This window comes from Ictalurus punctatus, chromosome 26 (genome assembly GCF_001660625.3).
Source record: "Ictalurus punctatus breed USDA103 chromosome 26, Coco_2.0, whole genome shotgun sequence".
NCBI lineage: Eukaryota > Metazoa > Chordata > Actinopteri > Siluriformes > Ictaluridae > Ictalurus > Ictalurus punctatus.
Window position 1 is genome coordinate 16,071,047 of NC_030441.2, and position 22,546 is coordinate 16,093,592.

The 22,546-nt window shown below is 39.7% G+C and overlaps 1 protein-coding gene across 1 annotated transcript; it reads left to right on the forward strand.

The window, feature by feature from the left end:
* The first annotated feature begins 1,564 nt into the window (after positions 1-1,564).
* Positions 1,565-9,027, forward strand: nsun3 (NOP2/Sun RNA methyltransferase 3). The gene is made up of 6 exons (XM_017457887.3): positions 1,565-1,753; positions 1,859-1,974; positions 3,079-3,422; positions 3,858-4,012; positions 7,468-7,589; positions 7,908-9,027. Exons 1-6 carry the CDS (start codon positions 1,625-1,627, stop codon positions 8,173-8,175), a joined length of 1,134 nt encoding a protein of 377 aa, XP_017313376.1. The 5' UTR covers positions 1,565-1,624; the 3' UTR covers positions 8,176-9,027.
* The last annotated feature ends 13,519 nt before the right edge of the window (positions 9,028-22,546 follow it).

Below are 22,546 nucleotides of genomic sequence, written 5' to 3' on the forward strand. Positions count from 1 at the left end.
TTCATTGTGATTCATGTACATGATTGCTAACTTTCCCCATTGGTTCCCACATGAATAAATACTGTATTATACTTTAGAATTTACTACATGAAACTGTTGTAGATTGTGGTATACTGTAGTATATAATAATATTTACTACACTTTGTTAATGTATATTACAGCATACTGTAGTATTAACTATAGTGAGAAACTGTAGTCAATTGTCACACCACGACCTGTCCAGCAGAGGGAGGCAGAGAGCACAAGAGCACCTGCTACAGCCCTGCATTGGATGCTTTCTTTTCTTTGTGCTCCCTTATGAAGACCCTGAGTAAGGACTTTATATTTCTCAAAGTCGTGTCTGCAGTTGGTCTCTCACCCCTCCGTAGCGTAGCGGTTAGAGTGCTGAGTTTCCAGGACCACACCTGGGGTTTGTTTCCCACCTGTGACAATAAATACTGTTATATATTTTAGAATTTACTACAATCAGCTGTAGTAGATTGTGATATATTATAGTATTTACACTTTGTTAATGTATACTGCAGCATACTACAGAAATGACTATAGTCATGGATAAACTGTGTTTTAAGTATTAGTTTCTAGAGAACACTACAGTGCTCTAGTGTACATTATAAAGTACTACACAGGTTTACAACATTCACCTGTGCTGTGAAGGTTGTCTCACACATTATAGTACAGTTATAGAAAACGTACTACAGTAAGGACTGTAGTTCAAAAAAAAAAAAAAGTATTATAGTAGTGTTACCACAACAAATGACCACATCACTGCAATTTACTATAGTATCTTTACTATAGTATGGTTCAAAAACACTATAGTATTTACTACAGGAATTCTACTACATTTTCATTAAAGTTACTTTGAAATTCTATAGTGTTTTTTTCATGTGGGTTGTTTCAAATGTCAGCTTTTGAATCATTATTTTTTTTGTGTTTTAGAACATTTCTGATTAAACTATTACATCAAATTAGAATTGAATGTGCATTAACTTACTCTATACTCCTCATGGCCACATGTCCATACAGTAACTGAAATCGTATCGTATCGTAGCAGATTCAGTAGTATCATCAAATATCGAATCGCTGCTTTATGAAATATCGTATCGTAGCAGATTCAGTAGTATCATCAAATATCGAATCGTTGCTTTATGAAATCGTATCGTATCCTACGGCAGGGGTTCCCAAACTTTTCCAGGGCAAGGCCCCCCAAATGGCATTAACATTTGACCGAGGCCCCCCTTTTGCAAGATGTCTTTAAAACACATTAAAAATACAGACTTCTGAATATATCCCCCCTTTTTTAAAATTAATGATTACCTCTTTCATCTTTACATTACATTAGGAACTGATTGTGTGTGTGTGTGTGTGTGTGTGTGTGTGTGTGTGTGGTTGTCTGAGAGTGAGAATCATGTATTTATTTATTTTTCACACCAAATTATTGAGGCCCCCCGGGCGCCCCCTGGCGGCCATCACTTTGAAAACCACTGTCCTACGAAACCACTCATAATGAGCAAAAAAAAAAACAAAACAAAAAAACGGCGGAACAGATAATGATGTTCCGCGTTTCTGACGGTAACATTAAGCAGACGGACCCGGTGTTTCACTATCGGTCGATAATGCGTTGTCAATGTTGTCGTTAAAATGTTTGTCCAAAACAACTGTATCCACAGCATGCAGTTCTATGAGAAGTGGACGCCTCAGCAGTGTCCACGTCTCCGGCGAGCCGAACCGAATCCGGCGAGGACTTCACACCGGGGTTAGTTTCGGTTTAAACTCGGCTTTAAAGCCAGCAGGTCACATGTAGCGGTCTTTTTGCTTGCACTGTGAAGAGTTTTCACCTCGCTTAACGGTTTTATTCCAGCTCTCCATTAAAGACGACACACACTGCAGACCTGAGAGGAGAGTGTGTGAGTCAGTGCTGGAGCATTTTAACAGCCAGTACACAGAGGAGCTGGGACAAGTCTGGCTTTCTGCAAGGTGGGAAATGAGCTAGAGCAGTTTACTGTCAAGACAATAAAAAAGTGGTTGTTGTTGTTGTTGTTGTTGTTGTTGTTTTTCTTCCTTCTGCATGAACATTTCATACCCAGTAAGACCGCAAGAAAGAAATGGATCGGAGTATTTCCTGCACATGTAGGGAATTGGTCAAGCTACACACTTGCTACAGAGAACATCAGTGCTGTTGAAAATAATCAAAAGTCATCGCATTTTAGTTGAAAACACACTCGCAGAAATAAAGCATCCTGAGGGGTATGTGTATGTGCGCACAAGTGGATTTGATCGGCATGTGAAGGTCTGCGTTGCAGTGTACACATCGAATTAACGGGTTCATGCTGATATGGGAAACTAATCAACGACAGGGTGATGACAAGTCTTACCATTCCACAGCGGATGATTTTCCCCATTACAGCAAGTCCCCAAGCAGTTTAATTCCTCTTATACCACAGCAATAGGCTGTTCATTTAATTTATTCGTAAACGATCGTTTATGTTTACCCTACGTTTCGTCGCGTTTAACGGTGTGGAGCCTCCGTGAAACGAGTTTCGTTTACCGCTCGTGTTAGACAGTTACTCCCTCATCAAACCTGTGATTTAAAGCAAACCAACAAAATTTTTTGTAACTGCTGTCTTTGAAAACACATCGACGCCTTCTGAGCAGCCAGCAGACGTGGGTATAATCTGACGCAGAGCTGATCGGCGTGCACGCACGAAGCGCCGACTAACGTACCGCTCTCGTCCCGAGACTGTGGTCCTCAGGTGCAGGGTTTCAAACACGTTCGCATGGAAGAGTGGGATGAATTCATAACCTGGCCGACAGATAACTCCGACGAAGGACAGGAAGTGAGGAATTATATCAACGTGACCTTTTAAGACGGCAAAATATGCACGAAGGGAAGGCCTACAGGACGTAAACATGGTCAGAGGAGTGAGCGAAAGAGTAACACACACACACACACACCCACACGTACACATAAAGATACAGGAAGGTCTAAGACTAATGAAGAAGCTAATATCTAATAAGAATGTCGAAGAATGTAAGGAGTGTAAGATCTCCCAGTTTGATTTGATTTGATTTTGTGTTTAGGGAGGTCCTGCTGAATCCTCACTGTTGGCAGTATGGCGTCCTACTGAATCGCTTCAGCGAGCATCTGGATATCAAGGCCGTCTTAAAATCGCTCGGATATCACAGCCTTCTCTCTCAACCAGATTCTCCTAAAGCCCGGGCTTTTCAGTGTCTAATCCATAAAGATGCCGTGCGTCTGCCCACACAGAGACATCGGGAGGGCTGGCTGAAGCAGTACTACCTGCTGAACGCTGCGTCCCTGCTGCCCGTGCTGGCTCTGTCCGTGAGGGACGGAGAGAGCGTGTTGGATCTGTGCTCCGCTCCGGGAGGGAAAGCCCTGGCCATACTGCAAATGGCAAACCCGGGTATGACCCTGTCTTCTTTATCGTTAGTGTCATATATATATATATATATATAAGGAAGGAAACATGACAGACAGGATGTGCTGGAAAATAATCAACCACTTGGTGGTATGACTCCGCTTGAGTTGATTATTTCCCGTGAACAGCATGTCCTCTAGTATTTTTTTTCCCCCTCTTATACTACAGCAGTTTGCCAACACTGACCATTTATTATTTATTTATTTATTAAAGAATAAAGCATCAAAACTGTGCAGCGTCGTCTTCAGTTACTGGCACTTAAATGCATTTTTCCCTCATAATTGCATTTTATTTTAGGGTCCTTATTAATATTTTCTTTCGTTCAAGTGCCGCCGGTTTTTATGAGCACTGTGAACACCCACAGTTTAAGGCGTAGGAACGGGGATGCTGGTGCTCATGTCGTGATCATGTGACTCACAGGGCTGCTGCATTGTAATGAAGTGGATAAAAGCAGGTACGAGTGGCTGGTGAAGACTCTCGAGTCGTACGTCCCCCGTGCACTCGGAGACACCCTCGCTGTGACCAATGAGGACGGCAGGGACATCGCGAGCAAGAAGCCAGAGATGTTCGACAAGGTATGAGGGCCATGTACAATTTTTACAAATGTTAGAGGATAGCTGGGATATTTCAGAGGCGCCAAAATTTATGGTTTGGCCTAGCATTTGCGACTTTGACCTCTTGCTATGCCTGAAAAAAAAAAAAGAGAAAAGCTTTTCAGCTTTTTCAGCCAGCAGAAAAGACTAGTCACTGAAGGCTAAGGTCATTAAAGATGAATGATGAATCTTAACTGAGTCATTATTCCCATCGTCTCGCTCTTGTTGAAGCGATACAGATTTTTCAGTGGTTTCTATGAAAAATTGTTTCATACCCTCTTCAAAGCCAAGCCGTACTTTTCTGCTGCTCAGCTCCACCTGACCAGTCTGGCTTTCTTGAAAGCAATCAAACATTTACCTGATCTCTGCGTTTTCCTTCACACCGAAGCAGAGCTGGCAGTGGTGAAATCTGCCCACACACACATTTCCTCTCACACAGAGACACTCTGGAGATCCCCAACCAGTCTTCAGGAGAAACGCACCAATCATACCGAGTGTAGGCGCTTTACACAGCCTGCTGACTCAGCCTTTTACTCTAACGGCTTAATGGGTTGTGTTTCTTAAAGCAGGGTCCACAATTTTATTATTAGAATATTTGAATGGCATAACAGTGGTGGAGATCACTATTTATCTATATAACTACTTTCAACTACTTTAAAGGTAATATACTGTGCCCTCCACTAATATTGGCACCTTTGGTAAATATGGCCGAGGAATGTAGCTGTGATGTGCGGCTAAAGGTTGTTGAGCTTCACACAATGGGGCGTGGCTATAAGAAAATAGCACAAGTATTGAAGATGGCCATTTCCACCATCAGGGCAATAATTAAGAAGTTCCAGTCGACTGGAAATGTTATGAATCGACCTGGAATCGGACGTGTGTCTGTATCGTCTCAACACACCGTGAAGAGGACGGTTCGAGTGGATAAAAAATCTCCAAGGATCACAGCTGGAGAGTTGCAGATGTTAGTCATGTCTTGGGGTCAGAAAGTTTCCAAAACTACAATCTGAAGTCACCGACATCACCACAAGTTGTTTGGAAGGGTTTGAAGAAAAAAGCCTCTACTCTCATCCAAAAACAAACTCGAGCGTCTTCAGTGTGCAGACACTACTGGAACTTCAAACGGGATCGGGTTCTACGGTCAGATGAAACCAAAACAGAGCTTTTTGGTAATAAACACCAGAGGTGGTTTTGGAGCACACAGAGAGGTAGATATATGGAAAAGTACCTCATGTCCACGGTTAAATATGGAGGAGGATCTTTAATGTTTTGGGGCTGTTTTTCTGCCAGAGGACCTGGACATTTTGTTAGGATACATGGCATCATGGACTCCATCAAATATCAACAGATATTAAATGAAATCCTGACTGCCTCTGACGGAAAGATTCAAATGGGCCGTGGTTGGATCTTCCAGCAGGACAATAATCCAAAACATCAAAATCATCACAAAAATGTTTTACTGACCACAAAATCAAGATCCTGTCATGACCATCCCAGTTCCCTGACCTGAACCCCATAGAAAACCTGTGGGGTGAACTGAAGAGGAGAGTCCACCAGCGTGGACCTCGAAAATGTGAAGGCTCTGGAGAGATTCTGTATGGAGGAACGCTCTCAGATCCCTCGCCATGTATTCTCCAACCTCATCGGGTATTATAGGAGAAGACTCAGAGCTGTTATCTTGGCAAAGGGAGGTAGCACGAAGTATTGACTAAATGGGTGCTAATAATTGTTGAACACCTATTTTTTTTTTTTTTGTTTGTTTTTTGGATAAATCTGTGTTGTGTTTGCAATTGTTTGAGATCGATGAGAGCAGAGCATTTTTGTGTTTTTTTTTGTTTTGTTTTTTTCTTTTTAAACAAAAGATCAAAAGGTTAAACAATAAAGACAATTTTCCACAGCCTTCTTTGCTCATATTTATAAGGGTGCCAATATTAGTGGAGGGCACTGTATCTAAGTCAGTCAGTAAGTAAAACCCATATGCAAAGTAAGTAAAGTACAAAAATTGGTTAAGTTGGGTAAGTAACTAACTTAGTTAAGCCAAGTTAAGTCTATAAGTAAGAAGGTAAAATCTTCTTTACCTAGAAGCTAGAAATGTGATATGGTGTAGTGCACAGCTTTATCCACTAGGTGGAAGCGTTGCCATTTTGGGTGAAGTGTCATCCATCCACTGTGAAACATTGGGCCATTTTCATCAGTCACTGTGACAAAAGCCAGGGAGTGAAGCAGAATTACCTTTACCTGTCAGAATCAGACTCTGTTCCGCAGCCTGCCTGTAAGATTTATCTCAGGATGACTCCGAGTCGTACGACAGGAACCATTTGAACAGAACTATGATTTCATACTAGTGATGTGTTTCATCATGGCTTTTTTCCACTCTGGAGCATCATCTGTTAGCATCCTGCACTCTGGAGGTCTTTGCCTTCAGAGTGGCCCTCTAGTGTTTAATTTCGTAGGCAATAGAGCTGTGACCGAGTGGAATTATGGGGGAATAAAGCTGGCATGCAGGAGGTCTCTGTTCATCAAGACACTTGCAGTGAGCTGACTCTAATGAGGAGCGAAAACCTTAATCTCTGAGAGGAGCTTAGCTGGAACAAGTGGACAGCGAGAGAGAGAGTGTGTGTGTGTGTTTGTGTGTGTGTGCATGCTCATGTGTTTTTATATCTTATAGGGGATGAGAAAAACCTTTATTTTGATTTATTATTAAAAAAAAAATAACTACAGCTTTTATTTAAAAAAATAAATAAATAACAAAAAACTAAGAGCATAAATGTTTCTGAGGTTAAGGTCGGGGTTAGATTTATGTGTAGTATAGCGTTAATTAGCTGCATTTATAATTATGTTAGCGGAAAGTCCTCACAATGAGTGTGTGTGTGTGTGTGTGTGTGTGTAGAAGAAAAGAAAAAACAAAAGTGGTCATGCTGTTTTAAATATTGAAGCCTAATTAAGAAATGGATACACACTATTTTTCAGTGCATCTTTATTGTAAAAAAAAAAAAAGTATGTGTTTATTTAACTTTCTTTTGTTTCCTTTCTCTCTACCTTTTTTTTTAGTTTTTTTTTTTTTTTTTTTTTTTTTTTTTAAATTGCCAAACTCGACTGTAACTCAGGTGTGTCCTCCATCTGCTAATTTCAGATGTTCTCTTTCTTTCAACACTCTCATGAGTGGTGTGCGTTTGTCATTTTCAGCTGTGTGTGTGTGTGTGTGTGTGTGTGTGTGAGTGAGTGTTTCCTTTCGGGTATTAGAGTAGCAGAGGCTCACATCCTCCGTTTCCCTTCACAGCATGCTGCCTCTCGACTCCCGTCGCTATTCCCATCAGGTGCATGGAATATTTCCCCCCTCATTTTCCTCTTGCTAATATTCACACATGTTCCATGGTGTGTGTGTGTGTGTGTGTGTGTGTTTGTGTGTGTGTGTGTGTGTTTGTCCCTTGTGTCAGGTGTTAGTAGATGCCCCATGCTCCAACGATCGCAGTTGGCTGTTTACCGGCGGAGCCCAGCAGGGGGCGCTGCGGCTGAGAGAGCGAGATAAACTACCTCAGCTGCAAAAGGAGCTTCTCTGGTGATCATCTTGGACATCTCTTAACTGACGTCCATTTCTGTTCTGCACAAAATATGTTAACACTTCACTTATAGGTTCCTAGAGTACCTAAACACTCACTGTTAAAATAAACATAACACGTCATAGGACCGACTTACAATATATACATGACTCTAATAACTGTCATGACACTGCTATAGGTTTTCATAAGACTGTTATGAGTTATGCAGCTAGACGTTGTATATGAGGCTGTTGGCTTGTTGACCTTCAAGATAATAATGATGACCTTTCAGTCAACAACATGCCTATTATCAGATATTCCTCGCGTGTGTGTTTCAGTTCGGCCTTGGCAGCGGTGCGTCCCGGAGGATTCGTGGTTTACTCCACCTGCACCTTTTCCCGTGCTGAGAACCAGTCAGTCATGGAGGCGCTTCTTTCCACCTCCCAGGGGGTGGAGCTTGTGGAGCTGGAGGAGGATCTGATTGGCTCTCTCTCTGGTCATTTTAAATTTGCCCACCTCCAACCTCCTCTGGGTCATTTGGTGGTGCCGGAACAGGGACGAACGTGGGGACCCATGTATGTGTGCAGATTGAGGAGAAGCTCCTGAACAGCCACGTTCTCACAGCGTGCACCGGACTTTCATGTTTATCTACCTCCGTTAAAGAACGTTAGACCACAGTGCTGTTGAATTCTCGAATCTGATTGGTCAGAAAGTGTGGATTGGGATTGTATAACAGCTGCTCCGGCAGTGATGCCGGCGGTAATGTTTATTTAACGTTTTATAGAAGGAGTGAGCGTCAGTGCTTTGTAACAGTCAGGTTAAAGCTTTAAATACTAGTCTCTAACTGTAAATGGATAAAAAAAAATGTGATTATCTTGCTATAATAGCATGCGGCAGAGGGTTTTATTCCTTACCTGGTGCCAGTTTGTTTAAACATGTGGTTCTATTTATTATATTTAAGCTGAAGTGATCAGGCATGGACTGAATAAAAATCTTGAGAATACGATGTTTAAATGAGATTTTTGAACTTTAAAATGGATTTTCTGATTTTATTTTTTCTTTAAACGACTGTATCATTACATTTGAATCATTGTTGAGGCCACGTCGGCCATGTTTTAGTAGATTTTTCATCTCTTCATGTGTTTTTAGCTCCATATGTCAAGGTACGCATGGCATTATGATCGCTTCTAAAAAAAACAAAAAAACGTGATAAATAAATAAATAAATAAATAAATAAAAGTCAGCAATGGCTTTGAAATATCTATTCTTTGGTAACTAACCGGTAAATAAGTTCAATTAAGGTTCGGTAATAAACTATTTATAAGCAGTGTAGTTTGTTAATTAATGATTTTATGATCAATTCATTGCTAATTATTGTAGAAAGCTTAATGTATTAATATATTGTTTTGTTTGTTTTTTTTAAATAAAAGGAATTTTTAAAAAAAAATAAAATCCACAGTTTTATTATTTAATAATATTTTATTTATTTTTACTATATTGTAAAAATAATTTCTTAGAACAATGGCACTTCTAGGAAAGATGAATTGATGTATGAGCTAATGTTAACATACTGAGTAATATATTAATGAATATTTATATAGTTTATTGATACACTACACATGACTGGATATTAACTAAATATTATCTTCAGATGCAGTGGTCTGAGCAGGGTCAAACCATGAACTGGCGACGGGGTCTTGGGTGCCCAAGGCTTATCAACGTACAAGGGAAAGGAAGGCTGTCCCGTCTGGTCCGAAATCACAGAATGTTTTACTGGTTGTTACTGGAGGAGTGTGTCACAGCACACAGTGAATCGTACCCTACTGTGTATGGAGCTGTTTAGCTGCAGACTGGTCAAAGTACCCAGGCTAAGTTCTGTCTGCCGTCAAAAGCGCCTACGATGGGCACAGGAGTGTTGGAAATGGACCTTGTAGCAATGACAGAAGGTCGATGACAGACCACCACACTGCACACATTGTTTGGGAGTGGTCTGAGGAACTTGAGGTGTTGCATTGGCCTCAAAATTCCCCGGATTTCAATTTAATCGAGCATCTGTGGGGGCTGGAACAACAAGTCTGATCCACGGCGGTTCCACTTCGCAAATTACAGGACTTAAAGGATCTGCTGCTAAGATCTTGGTGCCAGATACCACAGCACACCTTTTTTCTTGAGGTCTTGTAGAGTCCCATGCCGTGGTGGGTCGGAGTTGTTTTGCCTGCACGTGGACGACCAACCGCATATTAGCCTGGTCTTTCTCCTCACAAACACTCTACCATCAGATCCATCCAAGTTAAATTTGATCTGAAAATAAGACCACCGTGTTCTGTGTATGTTCTTTTGCAGATTTGATTTCTTGACGCGCATGAATGGTTTCCCTCTGTAACCAGGCTCGTAGACTGTACTGTTTTGAATAGTTTGTGCTCTGGTTATATCTGCTGAATCTTATTAAATTCTGAAGCAATCCTTACTGCTGTTTCTTACCTGTTTTTCTTGATTCTACTCGCAGTTATCCGGCCCGGTCTGCTGGTGGTCTTTCTGGCTTTGCCTGTACCTTGTCTGTTTTCATTCACAAGTCCTTCGTCTTTGCAGGTTTTGCTGATCTGGTGAATAGACTGGCCTTCTTTGTTCAGAGATCAAGCTAGAACGTTTCTCAAAACGTACTTCCTTCTCCTGAGACATTTTTGGGATAAATTTTAACCAGCTGGTCCCAGGGTGATTTATAGTAGATGTATGTAGTCAATTATCTTGAATTTCTTACAGGTTCCCCTAGCAGACTAACCGCATGGTGTAGTTTATCAGATACTCTTAAATAATAATAATAATCTTAAATACTTTTTTTTTTTTTTTTTTTTTTGGACTCATTTTGAACAGTATATGTTTTGCAAAATATTTTGCTTGAAGAATTTGCTTGTGGTAGCTTTCTTTTAAAAATAAATAAATAAATAAAAAGCCACTTGGTTTGAGATGTTTTCTAATGCATTTCTAAGTGTGGCGTAAGTTTCCAAATACTTATTAGAGCCACCGTGAGAGGAGAAGTTAGGAGCAAGTCGAGCTCTCCTGCTGCACTCAAATTACAATAAAGGTAGGATTTCTGCTAAAAGAAAACGGAAACTATGCCATCTGATACTAAAACTGCACGTGTCTGCTCTCTTCTAACTGATAAAATAATCAGAATCAGATTCCGAACTGTCTTTAAAAAAAAAAAAAAAAAAAAAAATGTAGCCTGATTTGGGCATGGACATTATATTAAAATATAAATAAATAGTGTTTTAATCAGAAATGACAAATACACAGCTGGGTGTCAGCAAAAGAGTGTTAGTAATACATACGTCACTGTGTGTTTGTTTTTTGTTTTTTTTGGTTTTTAGGACCAGTGATGAGTATTTAACAACAAAACTTGTGTACTTCGAGTTGCTGAAAAAGGTGAGTCAAAGCACGGCGAGTTCTTTGTACCACGATAAAGACTCAGAACGCGTGCTATCATATGTTCATTGTTTAACTATTTTATCTGAATTGTGGCACAGATGTTACTCGGCTGGTGAAAACATACAGAAAAATAAAACTTAAGTAAAACTAGAGGTAGGGTATTGTGCCAGAAGTTTACCTCAGATAAATGAGAAGTGAGTCATTTAGGTAAACTATACTCGAGTCTAGCCTAGCAATTAAAAGTAAAAAAAAAAATACTGAGAAATTGACACTTTATGTGTTAATTGAATTTAGAAATCAGGATTTTGTTCTTCCTCATTTTACCACCATGTTTTTTTCGTCGTCCTCACATTTGTAACTATCCGGTTATTCAATTCAAGAAAAGAAAGAAAAAGATAAAGTTGTGTAAGACAGTGGTAAATTATTGTTCATTTACAGTGGTTTCACCAGCATTATACTGTATATACACATACACAAGTCAGTTAGGACTCAATGGTTAAAACTACCGAAAGGTCAAATCCCAGCAGTATGAAAATCAATTGTACTGTATACAAGTCAAATAGACGTATTGTGAGGGGGGGGTATTGATTGGGTTCTACTCTTTTACTGACTTACCAGTCTTATCATCCCCTACACCTTGGCGTGCTACACATTGGCGTGCTCCCCTACTACATAATACAATAGAATAGGAACTGGACATAAGGTGTGTCTATCGAACCTCACATACAACATACTGGAAACATTGGTAACATGGGTGGAGATAACTCAACTCCACTAAGTGAGCTTAAGTAACGCCCGAGTACTGTTTTCAGAGAAGCCGTCTCAAATCATGATGCTCCCACCCCCGTGCTTCAGAGTGTGTATGGTGTTCTTGGGATCATATAGACGAGCTTTCTTTCTCCAAGCATGACAAGCTCGTGTGTCATCTGTGCGCTTCTTCTTTTAGCAGACCGTTTTTTTCCCCATTGGTGTCCAGGAACAGAGATGATTGCGTTGCAGTTTATTGCTTGTTATTCTCTGTGTAAGCGTGGTTCCTGCTGCTTTCAGGTCATCCTGCAACTCTTTCTGAGTGGCTGCTGGCTTCTCTCTTACCTCCTTTACGAATAGTCTGAGAGCTTGTTGTGAAATCTCGCGTGGCTCAACTGTCCAGGGTTGATCAGCTGCGCTTCCGTGAACTTTCCACTTACATCTTATTGAATCATTATTGAGAGGGACGTTTAAGGTCCTTGCTCAATGTTACAGCTGTAGCTTTTTCCATTCAAGTGTTGTTTAATAACGTTGTCCTCGAGAACATTAGAAAGCGCCTTCACCTTCGCCATGATTGCTACTTGTATTGTAAACTCTTCCCAATCGGTAGCAATGTTTTGACATGTTGATTTCTTATGGTCGTGAAATTCATGCGTTTGTAAGTGTGGCTTAAGTGTCCAAATTCTTTTTTTGGCACCACTGTGCATCTAATTGACATTAAACACATGCTAATCTATAAAAGTGTTCCAACAGTGAGCCAATAAAAATACGTACGGTTAGAACTACAGTTATCTGAGATCCACGGAAAGAAGTAAATCAAGAGGATGGGGGGTGGGGGGATTAATTGTGTGAAGCTGAGTTAAAGCTGGATTATACTTGCTTTTAACTATCAATTAAAGGCACTACGGAAATAAATGAAAGAATCGGGTGTGTTTTACTGCTCTTATTAAATTATGTAATAACCTCGAAAAGCATGTAATGATGTACAAGCCTGTCCAAGGCTGTGCAATTTTTTTTTTTTTTTTTTTTTTTTAATAGAAATAATCATATCTAGGAATAGCATGTGGTTTGGAGTACATTTAAACAATACACACAGAATAACACTCTTTTTCTCTCTCTCTCTCTCTCTCAAACTTTTGAGGAACCATGGAGAAAAGTTGGCTTGAAAAGTTATGCATTGTAAATTAAGCGTGATGTTAAAGTTCGCCACTGTGTCTTTGTTGCATAAATGCAATTAGGGAGAGTTGGGGGGGGGGTTCATTTGAAACTGCTTTGTGAAAGTACAATCTCTCGCGTTGATCAGATATAGTGCGGAATTAACATGTGAAATTATTTAGTATTGTGGGAGCACGGTGGCTTAGTGGTTAGCACGTTCGCCTCACACCTCCCGGATCGTGGGTTCGATTCCCACCATGGCTCTGTGTGTGTGGATTTTGCATGTTCTCCCCGTGCTGCGGAGGTTTCCTCCCCCAGTCCAAAGACATTGGCTTGTCCGTGGTGTGTGAGTGTGTATGTGATTGTACCCTGTGATGGATCTGCACCCTGTCCAGGGTGTACCCCGCCTTGTGCCCCATGCTCCCTGGGATAGACTCCAGGTTTCCCTGTGACCGTGAAAAGGATAAGCGGTATAGAAGATGGATGGATGTCTTATTTGATAGCACTTCGTAATAACTGTAGACATTGTAACAAAGCAGCTTTACAAAAAAATCCAGACGCTGATTTAAATCACTACCAAAACCAGTAGGAAAACTACCAAACAATACTGCGTTAAAAGAACCGAATAAGAGCAAACACAAACGCTATATCACAAATGTATTAACTCTAAATTACCCCTAGGTGTGAATGACCTTGACCAAGATAAATGAGTTACTGAAAGTGAGAGTGTATAACCAGAACAATGTCGCAGTGTGAGATTGCTTAGGGATGATTATGATATTACGTACTGTACTGTGCAAAAAGTCGTAGGCACACTATTACATTTTGTTATAGATATTTGTTTTATGAATTCTGCATTATTGAGTCAGTATAAAAACATTTTAGAAAGAAAAGAAAAGAAAAGAAAGCAACATATTACATAAGAGACCACAAGTCTCCAGACGAACTGCGGCTGGTTCTGCAAGATACTCAGTAAAACTTCCCAGCTATTTTCCTTCTAAAACTGCACCCACTGTACCTGAGACTATTATTTAAATAAATAAATAAACAAACAGACACAAAGGATCGTCACACCAAATATTGAATTTGTTCATTTTATTACTGTTTACTTGAAGCAGTGCACAGGTGCAAATCATTCCCCATCACCTGCTTATTCTCTAAAAGTTTTCTTTCCTTCTGATTACCCCCCAACACCCCCCCCCCCCCCCCCTCGCCACCCAACCCCGCCTCCAACCCGCCCCAAACCACCACACAGCCGTCCAAGTTCACTCCCTTTGAATTGACTAAAATTTAAAGCACAACAGATAACAGGGCTTTGGGATTTTTCATTCGGTGGAGCAACTGAAGCAGGCCATGGGGTAGCACTGGAGTGTGAGGCCCACCCTGTTGATGCCTAAACACTCTTTTTTCAACGATGATTTGCTCCTGGATGCTCTTCTCTCGGCACTACTTGGGATAAAACGGTCCCCAGTTCTCAGATGTATTAGTCTCTGGAACAAAGGGAAGAGAGAAGCAAAGAGAACGCAGCAGCGTGAAATTCCTGAAGGGAACTCCTAGGAGGGGGGGGGGGTCAGGTTTAAAAACATAAAGCGTTAAAATTTAACATATGCCATGCACTTGTGCACTGTTCATCACAAAACAACAAGACGAGTAGGAGTGTGTGTGGGAGTGTGTGAGTGTGAGAGAGGCAGCCAGCGCATGTCTGCATGAATTTTTGTGGGGACATCTTTCGCCTTTCCATTTGCTGCAAGCGCTTGCCCTTTTGAATCACTGAGCAGTTTGCTCGGGCAAGAAATGAATTGCCGTCTTTCAGTCTCGGGAGTAGGAGACGTGTGTGTGTGTGTGTGTGTGTGTGTGTGTGTGAGAGAGAGAGTGAGAGAATGTGAAAAACACCAGGTTTGCTACTGGTGTTAGAAATGGGACCTGGCTGGTAAAAAAAGATGCTAAAATAGCAACTGACCTTTACTCTACTGTGTTTTAATAATGCCACTTCTCCCACCTGCGATGAATCCAGACATTTGAATGCGCTTCATGGAGTGTGAGTTTGAATGCCTAGGGAGGAAAGATGTCTAATCTCATTCTCACCTTAACCCATTCTTTGGGCAATCTCCTATACCCACACGGTCTGTTGATATAAATGAAGTGTTATTTAACTGCCTGTCTATGAGTAAACCTATTATATAAATACAACCATCTAAGTAGGTGTAAAACACCATATACTGCAGGTGGTATTGTGTAATTGTATATTTTACACACACATACACATACACATACATATATATATATATATATATATATATAATTCCTTTGGTGCCCTCTAATAAAACAGTAGATGAAATTATACTTTAAAACTCCAGGATGATGAAGCGTGAGACCTTCCATTAGAGACAGTCTAATATCAGTCTAATAATAACCATGATACTACTTCATGTAAGTGTTCAAGATGTTCCACGTGCAAATTTATTAAGAGCCACTAAGATAACAGTCCTTAATTTATATATATACATATTTTTTTGCTGTTCATCAATCCTTGTACGTCAACACAGGCAGTGCTGGGATTTGAACTCGTGACCTTCTGATCACTAATCCACCATCTAAATAACATTACCACGTGTTATATCAACACAGTACATCGACTTATGTTGCACACTGGACATAAAAACAAAACCAATAGGGAGGGTCGAGGGGCGAGGTTAGGTGTAGGGATAGCAGATGTATTAGTGATAGGATAACTTAAAAAAAAAAAAAAATAATAATAATAATTCTGTAATTTTAAAGAATTTTATATATTTATTTTTAAACTCCCGAAGCACCCTCTGTAATTTCCAGTAGCTTTCCAATAACAATTTCCAATAAACTACACGCAGAGCTCCAATAAGAGTCTAAAAATCCTACAGGACAAACCGAAATTCCAGTAAGATTTTTTTGACAAGGGCCTTGTGTACAATTACAATTAAAGTAAAGTTCAGAACGACGTGTCGTAGTTTTTTATCCGTTTATAGTCACGCTTAATGATGTGGAACCTTCGCAAACAAGTTCGCTTGCAGTATAACCGTTCTAACCAGTCGTTTCCTTACGAGCCGCTTTATTTTTCTCTCTTTTGAAGATAATGAGACAAAAACAAGCCCAAATCTTGTCACGTTACGGAGAAACCAGAAAGTCCTTAAACGTACTGAAAGTTACTTCAGAAACCATTTTAGACCAAGCGGTGTAAATATAAAACTGTGGCTTGCCTTGCATCTAGAGCTGCATGACTTTTTTTAAAAAATCATTGCTTAACACTGTCGATGATCCTTTAACAGGCCTTGTATTGTATTAATATGTGGCCCCCATTCACATGCTGGTTCTGTTCCCGCATGTCCCGACCCGTCACACTACTGCCTGCCAAACACTGCGATGTTAATAACGTGTTAAAGCAACACGTTACGTCTCGCTCGGATTCACGCGTAGTTAAGCCTAAGCGCTTACGGGTGACTGGGTATCAGTGGCTCTGAGGGATCATTATTCAATCAGTCTGTGCTCTTATCTGCCTCTGCACAGCACATTCTTACATAATGCAGATGTTTACAAACACTCTGGCTGGGAAATATCACGACTTATGCGCACGAGGGCCGAGTCTGCGTGTGCACTTGACCTGTTACGGGTCTGGTTCAGGTGGAAATGGATCACCTGGGATTTTTCTTAATGGTTCTTAAAGCTGAGTTGAGGCAGCGGAGTGCGCAGCGTGGGCAGTGCAATGTATCTGACTGCTAATATACAGTAATTCTCTGCTAATACTCAAAGGGTGATATGTTAACATAAGGTCATGCAAACATCCCACACTGTGTTTGATTTGATTTGAGCTTTTAGTCACTGCATTTCAAGTTAAACAATCTCTGCTGTATATACACTACATGATTCAACATGTTGGCTGCTCTGTAATCTAAATATTTTTGGAAACCAGCTTCAGGCAGTTTTTTTTTTTTCAAACTGAAACTAAATAGGTGAATTATGTATTTATTTACATTCAAATTTCTACACCTTGCATTTTTTTGGGGCTAAATCTATGTAAGTTTTATATCAAAAAGTTTACTGCACGGTGTTGCCATATGGTAATAATTCATTTATCTACAATGTTTTGATAGGCAATGATACAAAACTACTATTTTCCTACATAACTGAAAAAGGGGGCTTTAACATTGACATAACAACAACAACAACAACAACAACAACAAGAAACCATTTCACGTCACCAGGAAGGTCATGCAGTTTTCTGCAATCACATGGATGGTGAAGGTCAACATGGGAGGGCTCTCAAAATTGTATTAATTTTTCAATATTTAGACAAACTACTTAAGACAAAACATTTAGACAGCATCTGAGATAAGTTCATGTTTATTTTTTGTCATTTAAACAGGTTTATATAATTTGAGTATTCTGTTAAATGATAAAATGTCATTGTTGCCATATGGAAACATTGTGTGATGATGGAACTGTGGTAGGTGAATTCATGAACTGAAACAGGCTTATGTAGCAAAAAAATAAAATAAATAAATAAATAAAAAAGACACTAGGCTTCTCTAATATTATATTTAATTTTTTTCCACACAGAAGTAAGAAAAACGGTTGTAATTTCAGATATTTTGCAATTGAACCTTATTTCATCAATTGTATGTTTCAAGAGAAAGAATTCAGGATTCAAGAGGGAAAAAAAATGAAAAAGATATTTCGCCCAAAACATGTTTAGATCTAAATTTTGTATTTTGAGTGAGTAAATCCATCCACCTACTTTTTACAGCTGCAATTCCTTTCTAGAAAATATAACTTTTACATGTTTACTAGGTGGCAAAAAAACCCTCTGCGACCTATAGTCTGGAAAATGCAGTAATCCATCCATCCATCTTCTATACCGCTTATACTTTTCAGGGTCACGGAGAACCTGGAGCCTATCAGAGGGAGCATCGGGCACGAGGCGGGGTACACCCTGGACAGGGTGCCAATCCATCACAGGGCACAATCACATACACACTCACACACCCATTCACACAATACGGACACTTTAGACACGCCAATCAGCCTACCATACATGTCTTTGGACTGGGGGAGGAAACCGGAGTACCCGGAGGAAACCCCCGCAGCACGAGGAGAACATGCAAACTCCACACACACAGGGTCACGGTGGGAATCGAACCTAATCCGAACGTGCTAACCACTAAGCCACCACGTGCCCTGAAAATGCAGTAATTGGACTCATTTTTTTTTTTTTGGAACTAATTCAAGTAATAAAAATCCATAAAACCATTTTTTTTGGAAATGTATTATTACATTATTACAATTATTACAAGTAAATGTAATAATTCATGCAGTCAGTAGAGAGTTAAAAGTTCTCTCTCAACTGTGAGAGAGAATCCTAGCTACATTTTGTATTTATTTAGAGTCAGTATGTATTGTTCCTGATTGTTATTAGCATGTACAGTATAGCTAATGTTTGTCATTATATTATATAGTTGTTTTTAGGGTTGCTTTAGTAAGTGTTTTCTCAGATTTCTTGGATCCTTGCTGCAGTTTGTATCGATCTATCTAGTTTAGATTGTGATATCTAGTTCATAGCGTTTAAAAATGAGCTTGTTATGCTGATATATTATTAGATTAATAAACTGGCTAATGCTTGAGAAGTTAGGGAAGTACAGCAGCTGTCGTTAGTTCGCTTTTGATGCACTAATCTCATCATCAGTAACCTGAAGACTTTCAGGCGTTTGTGATTTCTATTTGTCATTTCCTCTTGTATTTTTAACTTTCATACGTCAATTACATTGAACTTGAACAATACCAAAGTATTTTAAGAATTCGTACATTTCCCAGCTGGGTTTTAATCTTTAACTCTTAACTTCTTTAACTCTTTTTTTTTTTTTTTTTAAATTTTGACAAACGTTATATATTTAACATTCTGTATACTGTAAAACATTCCAGGTGGTTAAACTTACAAACGAAAGTTGAAAGTTACAGCTTTAAAAGTTGAAAGTTACTTTTAAAGTTGAAATAAAAAAAACAACAAAAAAAAAAACAACTTATAAGCTTGAATTCAATATCCCAAACTCGTCATGACAAGTGAAGTTCACATAACTTAATGCTGCTGTCATGTTTTACAGTGATCTTTAACTTTTAACTTGAATAATGTATTTAAATATTTACTTTAACATGTGGAGCAAAGTATTTTAAGAGTTTGAACCTTTGTAAGTGCTGTTTAGTAAGTTGAATAAAGAATCTGTACTTCAAAGTATTCATTTTAGATGAATATTTGCAATTTTACTTGAGTAAAAAATTCATGTATTTCTTATCTTTATTGCCATATATATATATATATATATATATATATATATATATATATATATATATATATATATATATATTTTTTTTTTCAAAGTATAGCACTAATTACTTACTGTAAAAGAGACAGTTGTTTATTGGAGGCTTGCAATTTATGGAAACGTTCATTTCTGGTCACTGGGACGGTTATTAATTCTGTAAATTAACCGTACACCCAGTAATCCCACAGTAATGTGCGTCTGACTGGTTATAAGCATCCATTTTTACTCGAGTTCTTTAGTGTGATTAAATACGAGGGGAGTAAAAAGCCTCATTGGATTCTTTATACCTATTACACTGCTCAGAACTCATTACCAAATAGAGACCCTTCATCCTTTAAATATTATTTTAATCGGTAAGTCTGTGCTACACTGCCTTGCTTTCAAGGTTACGTATTCATTTCCTGTCAGCTTGATTCCGAGCGTCGCTTTATTTCTGAGGTTTGTTTCTTTTGTCTCCTGTTTTTGTCTTTTACTCACAGAGACTGCATACAGAACTGACATTTTCTACGTGATATTGAGCCATGAATCAAAGCTAGGCTAAAAAAAAACAACAAAACAAAACAAAACAAAAAAAAGCCCCAAATCCACTGTATATTGAGAAATGTTCTGCATTTTTAAAAGGAGGTCCTGACTTCCTTGTTTTTTTGCCGATGTTTGGACCGCTTGGGTCTCTTTTCTTCTGCTTGTTGTGTGTTTGTTGCTTAAAATAAAAGATGTTGTGAAGAAATCCATAATCTTTTGTGTGAAAACAGACTATGAAGCTAGATAGTTTGGCTGTGCTTGGGTATGTCTCTGAGGTAATCCTCATCCTAAAGCTCTCCAGGCTATAGCTGTTTCTCCAGGCAACAGAAACTACTTATACCGCAGTCCAAAGAGAAATAGCAGATCTATAATTCATGAAGGGCATAGACCATAGACTTGGGTAGTGAGAACGACTGATTTATCCATTTACGAAATGTCCGCATGAGCGCTGCTCTAATAGGGACTTAAATATCCTTCAACCGGTTGAAATTCAGAAATTCTGGGTCAAAACATGTATACTGAATGTGGAGTTCTGACCATGAATGATAGTCCTGTGAGTGTGGACACGACAGGAATGGATATAATGTCTCAGACTGAGTATGCTTCATTAATTACCGTCAACATGCTGTTGTAGCTTCTGATGCTAATTACGCGGCCAGCACATGAAGGCTTTCTGTGTCGCTTTATTCCTGTCCTCATAAACGCCCCTATAAATGTCAAACGACGGAGGATTGAACTCTCAGGGGTAATGGCGTGTGAAGAAACTGCGAGGGAATCCCAACAGTGTAAGAAGCTTCCATTTCTGGATCACTTTGATGCTCGTGCAATCTCGCAAAATGGGCCAACGCTTTAGCAGCGTCGATTCAAAACAACAGCCGATATGGCGTCCGCTCAAGTAACCGTTTAACGCTGGCCTTTCCATTCCCTCCATTCATATTTAAAGAAGCTGAACGCCAGACCGACTGCTCGTCCGGGGTTTTCTTTTTATGAGCCATTAGAGCATTATCGAAAGACAAACCAAATTCCAAGTGGCATCAAATCAGCCTTTATGTGCTTGAACCCACTTTTTAGGGACGTCAGCCATTTTGGTGACCCCTGTGTGAACCCTGCTGCTCGTCATTTTTAAGAAGATAAAATGCCCCTGAGCGTGTGTGCTGTGCAGCTTTCCAACCCACTTCAAACAGGAAAATATAGGCCTGCTTTGCATAATCAGGTGGAGACAGAATTAGGAGTTGAGGAAGGAAAAAAATGAAAATACAGAGCCAACAATTCCGCGTATCTCTCTGGTTAGCCACAGGGCTCGCTCTCTCTCTCTCTCTCTCTCTCTCTCTCTCTCTCTCTCTCTCTCTCTCTCTCTCTCTCTCTCTCTCTCTCTCTCTCTCTCTCTCTCTCTCTGTGTGTGTGTGTGTGTGTGTGTGTGTGTGGTTCAAGCTCTATCAACACGTGATTTGGTGGATTAACTGAGGAATGTTGGAGGAAACAAACTCATATCCAGCCTCATTTTCCCTCTGCATAAATCATACCCTGGTAGAATACACAGAGAGAGAGAGAGAGAGAGAGAGAGAGAGAGAGAGAGAACCCACATAAATACAGTATAAAAACATTTTGAATATATTATATAACATGCTTAGTACCTAATGTGTGGCATAAACCTGTACAAATGCCCATAGCTACATGCATAACAATTTGTTTAGCATGAATATATGACTTCATTATGTCAACTTGGATATGTCAGGAATAAAACACCTCAAGGCATGCTGTTGTAGGAAAATCATCAGTACCAGGATGGTGAGAGTTACTTCTACTGCTACAAGTGTTTTATCCCACTTACAGTACAGCAGTTTGCCCCCAATTCAAATGTGTACTGATTAAACAATGACTATAAATAAAGTCGACTAAATAAAGTGACGAGATACGTTTTAGCCATTTATAGTTACGTGTAGTGTTGTGGAATGTCTGCGAAACGAGTGAGTTCAAAAACCTACCTGAGAAAGCCGATTTCCTGAAAACTTACACCTTTACCTTCGTTACAAAGACCTGGCACCGGAGACTCCTTCCAGAAAGGTTCATAATAACGACAACGATTTATACTGTACATTTTTCTTTAGCAAATATCAGCAATAAAACATTGTCGTCATTGTTATGTATAGTGAGCCACCTGATTAGTGACTCTGCTCGGTCTGGTGATGCGTTGTGTGTGTTCAGACACCTTTCTATCACAGACATAGTTTTTCTGTGGGATCAGACCAGACAGGCTAGTCTTCGCTCCCCACGTGCATCACTGAGCCTTGGTGAGCCGTGATCCTGTCGCCACTTGTTCTTACTCGGACCACTTTTAGTAGGTACTAACCACTGCATACCGGGAACACACCACAAGACCGGCAATTCTGGACACGCTCTGCCCCAGTCGTCTAGCCATCACAATTCGGCCCTCGTCAAAGTCGCTCAGATCCTCACTCTTTCCCATTTTTCCTGTTTCCAACACGTCAACTTTGAGAACTGACTGTTCACGTTCTGCCTAATGAATATATCGCACCACCTTCACAGGTGCCATCGTAGTGAAATAATCACTATTATTCCCTTCACCTGTCAGTGGTCTTAATATTATGGCTGATCGCTGTATATTATTCGCTCATTATAATCCTGGTACACTTTTTTTTTTCTTCCACTTTCCTGACCCTGCCTGCTTCCTGTTAATGATTTTGTCTGCCTGCGTGGATTTGAATAAAGTCTCGTATTCACGTCCTACGGCTTTCGCCCCGTGACAAACGGATCATTAA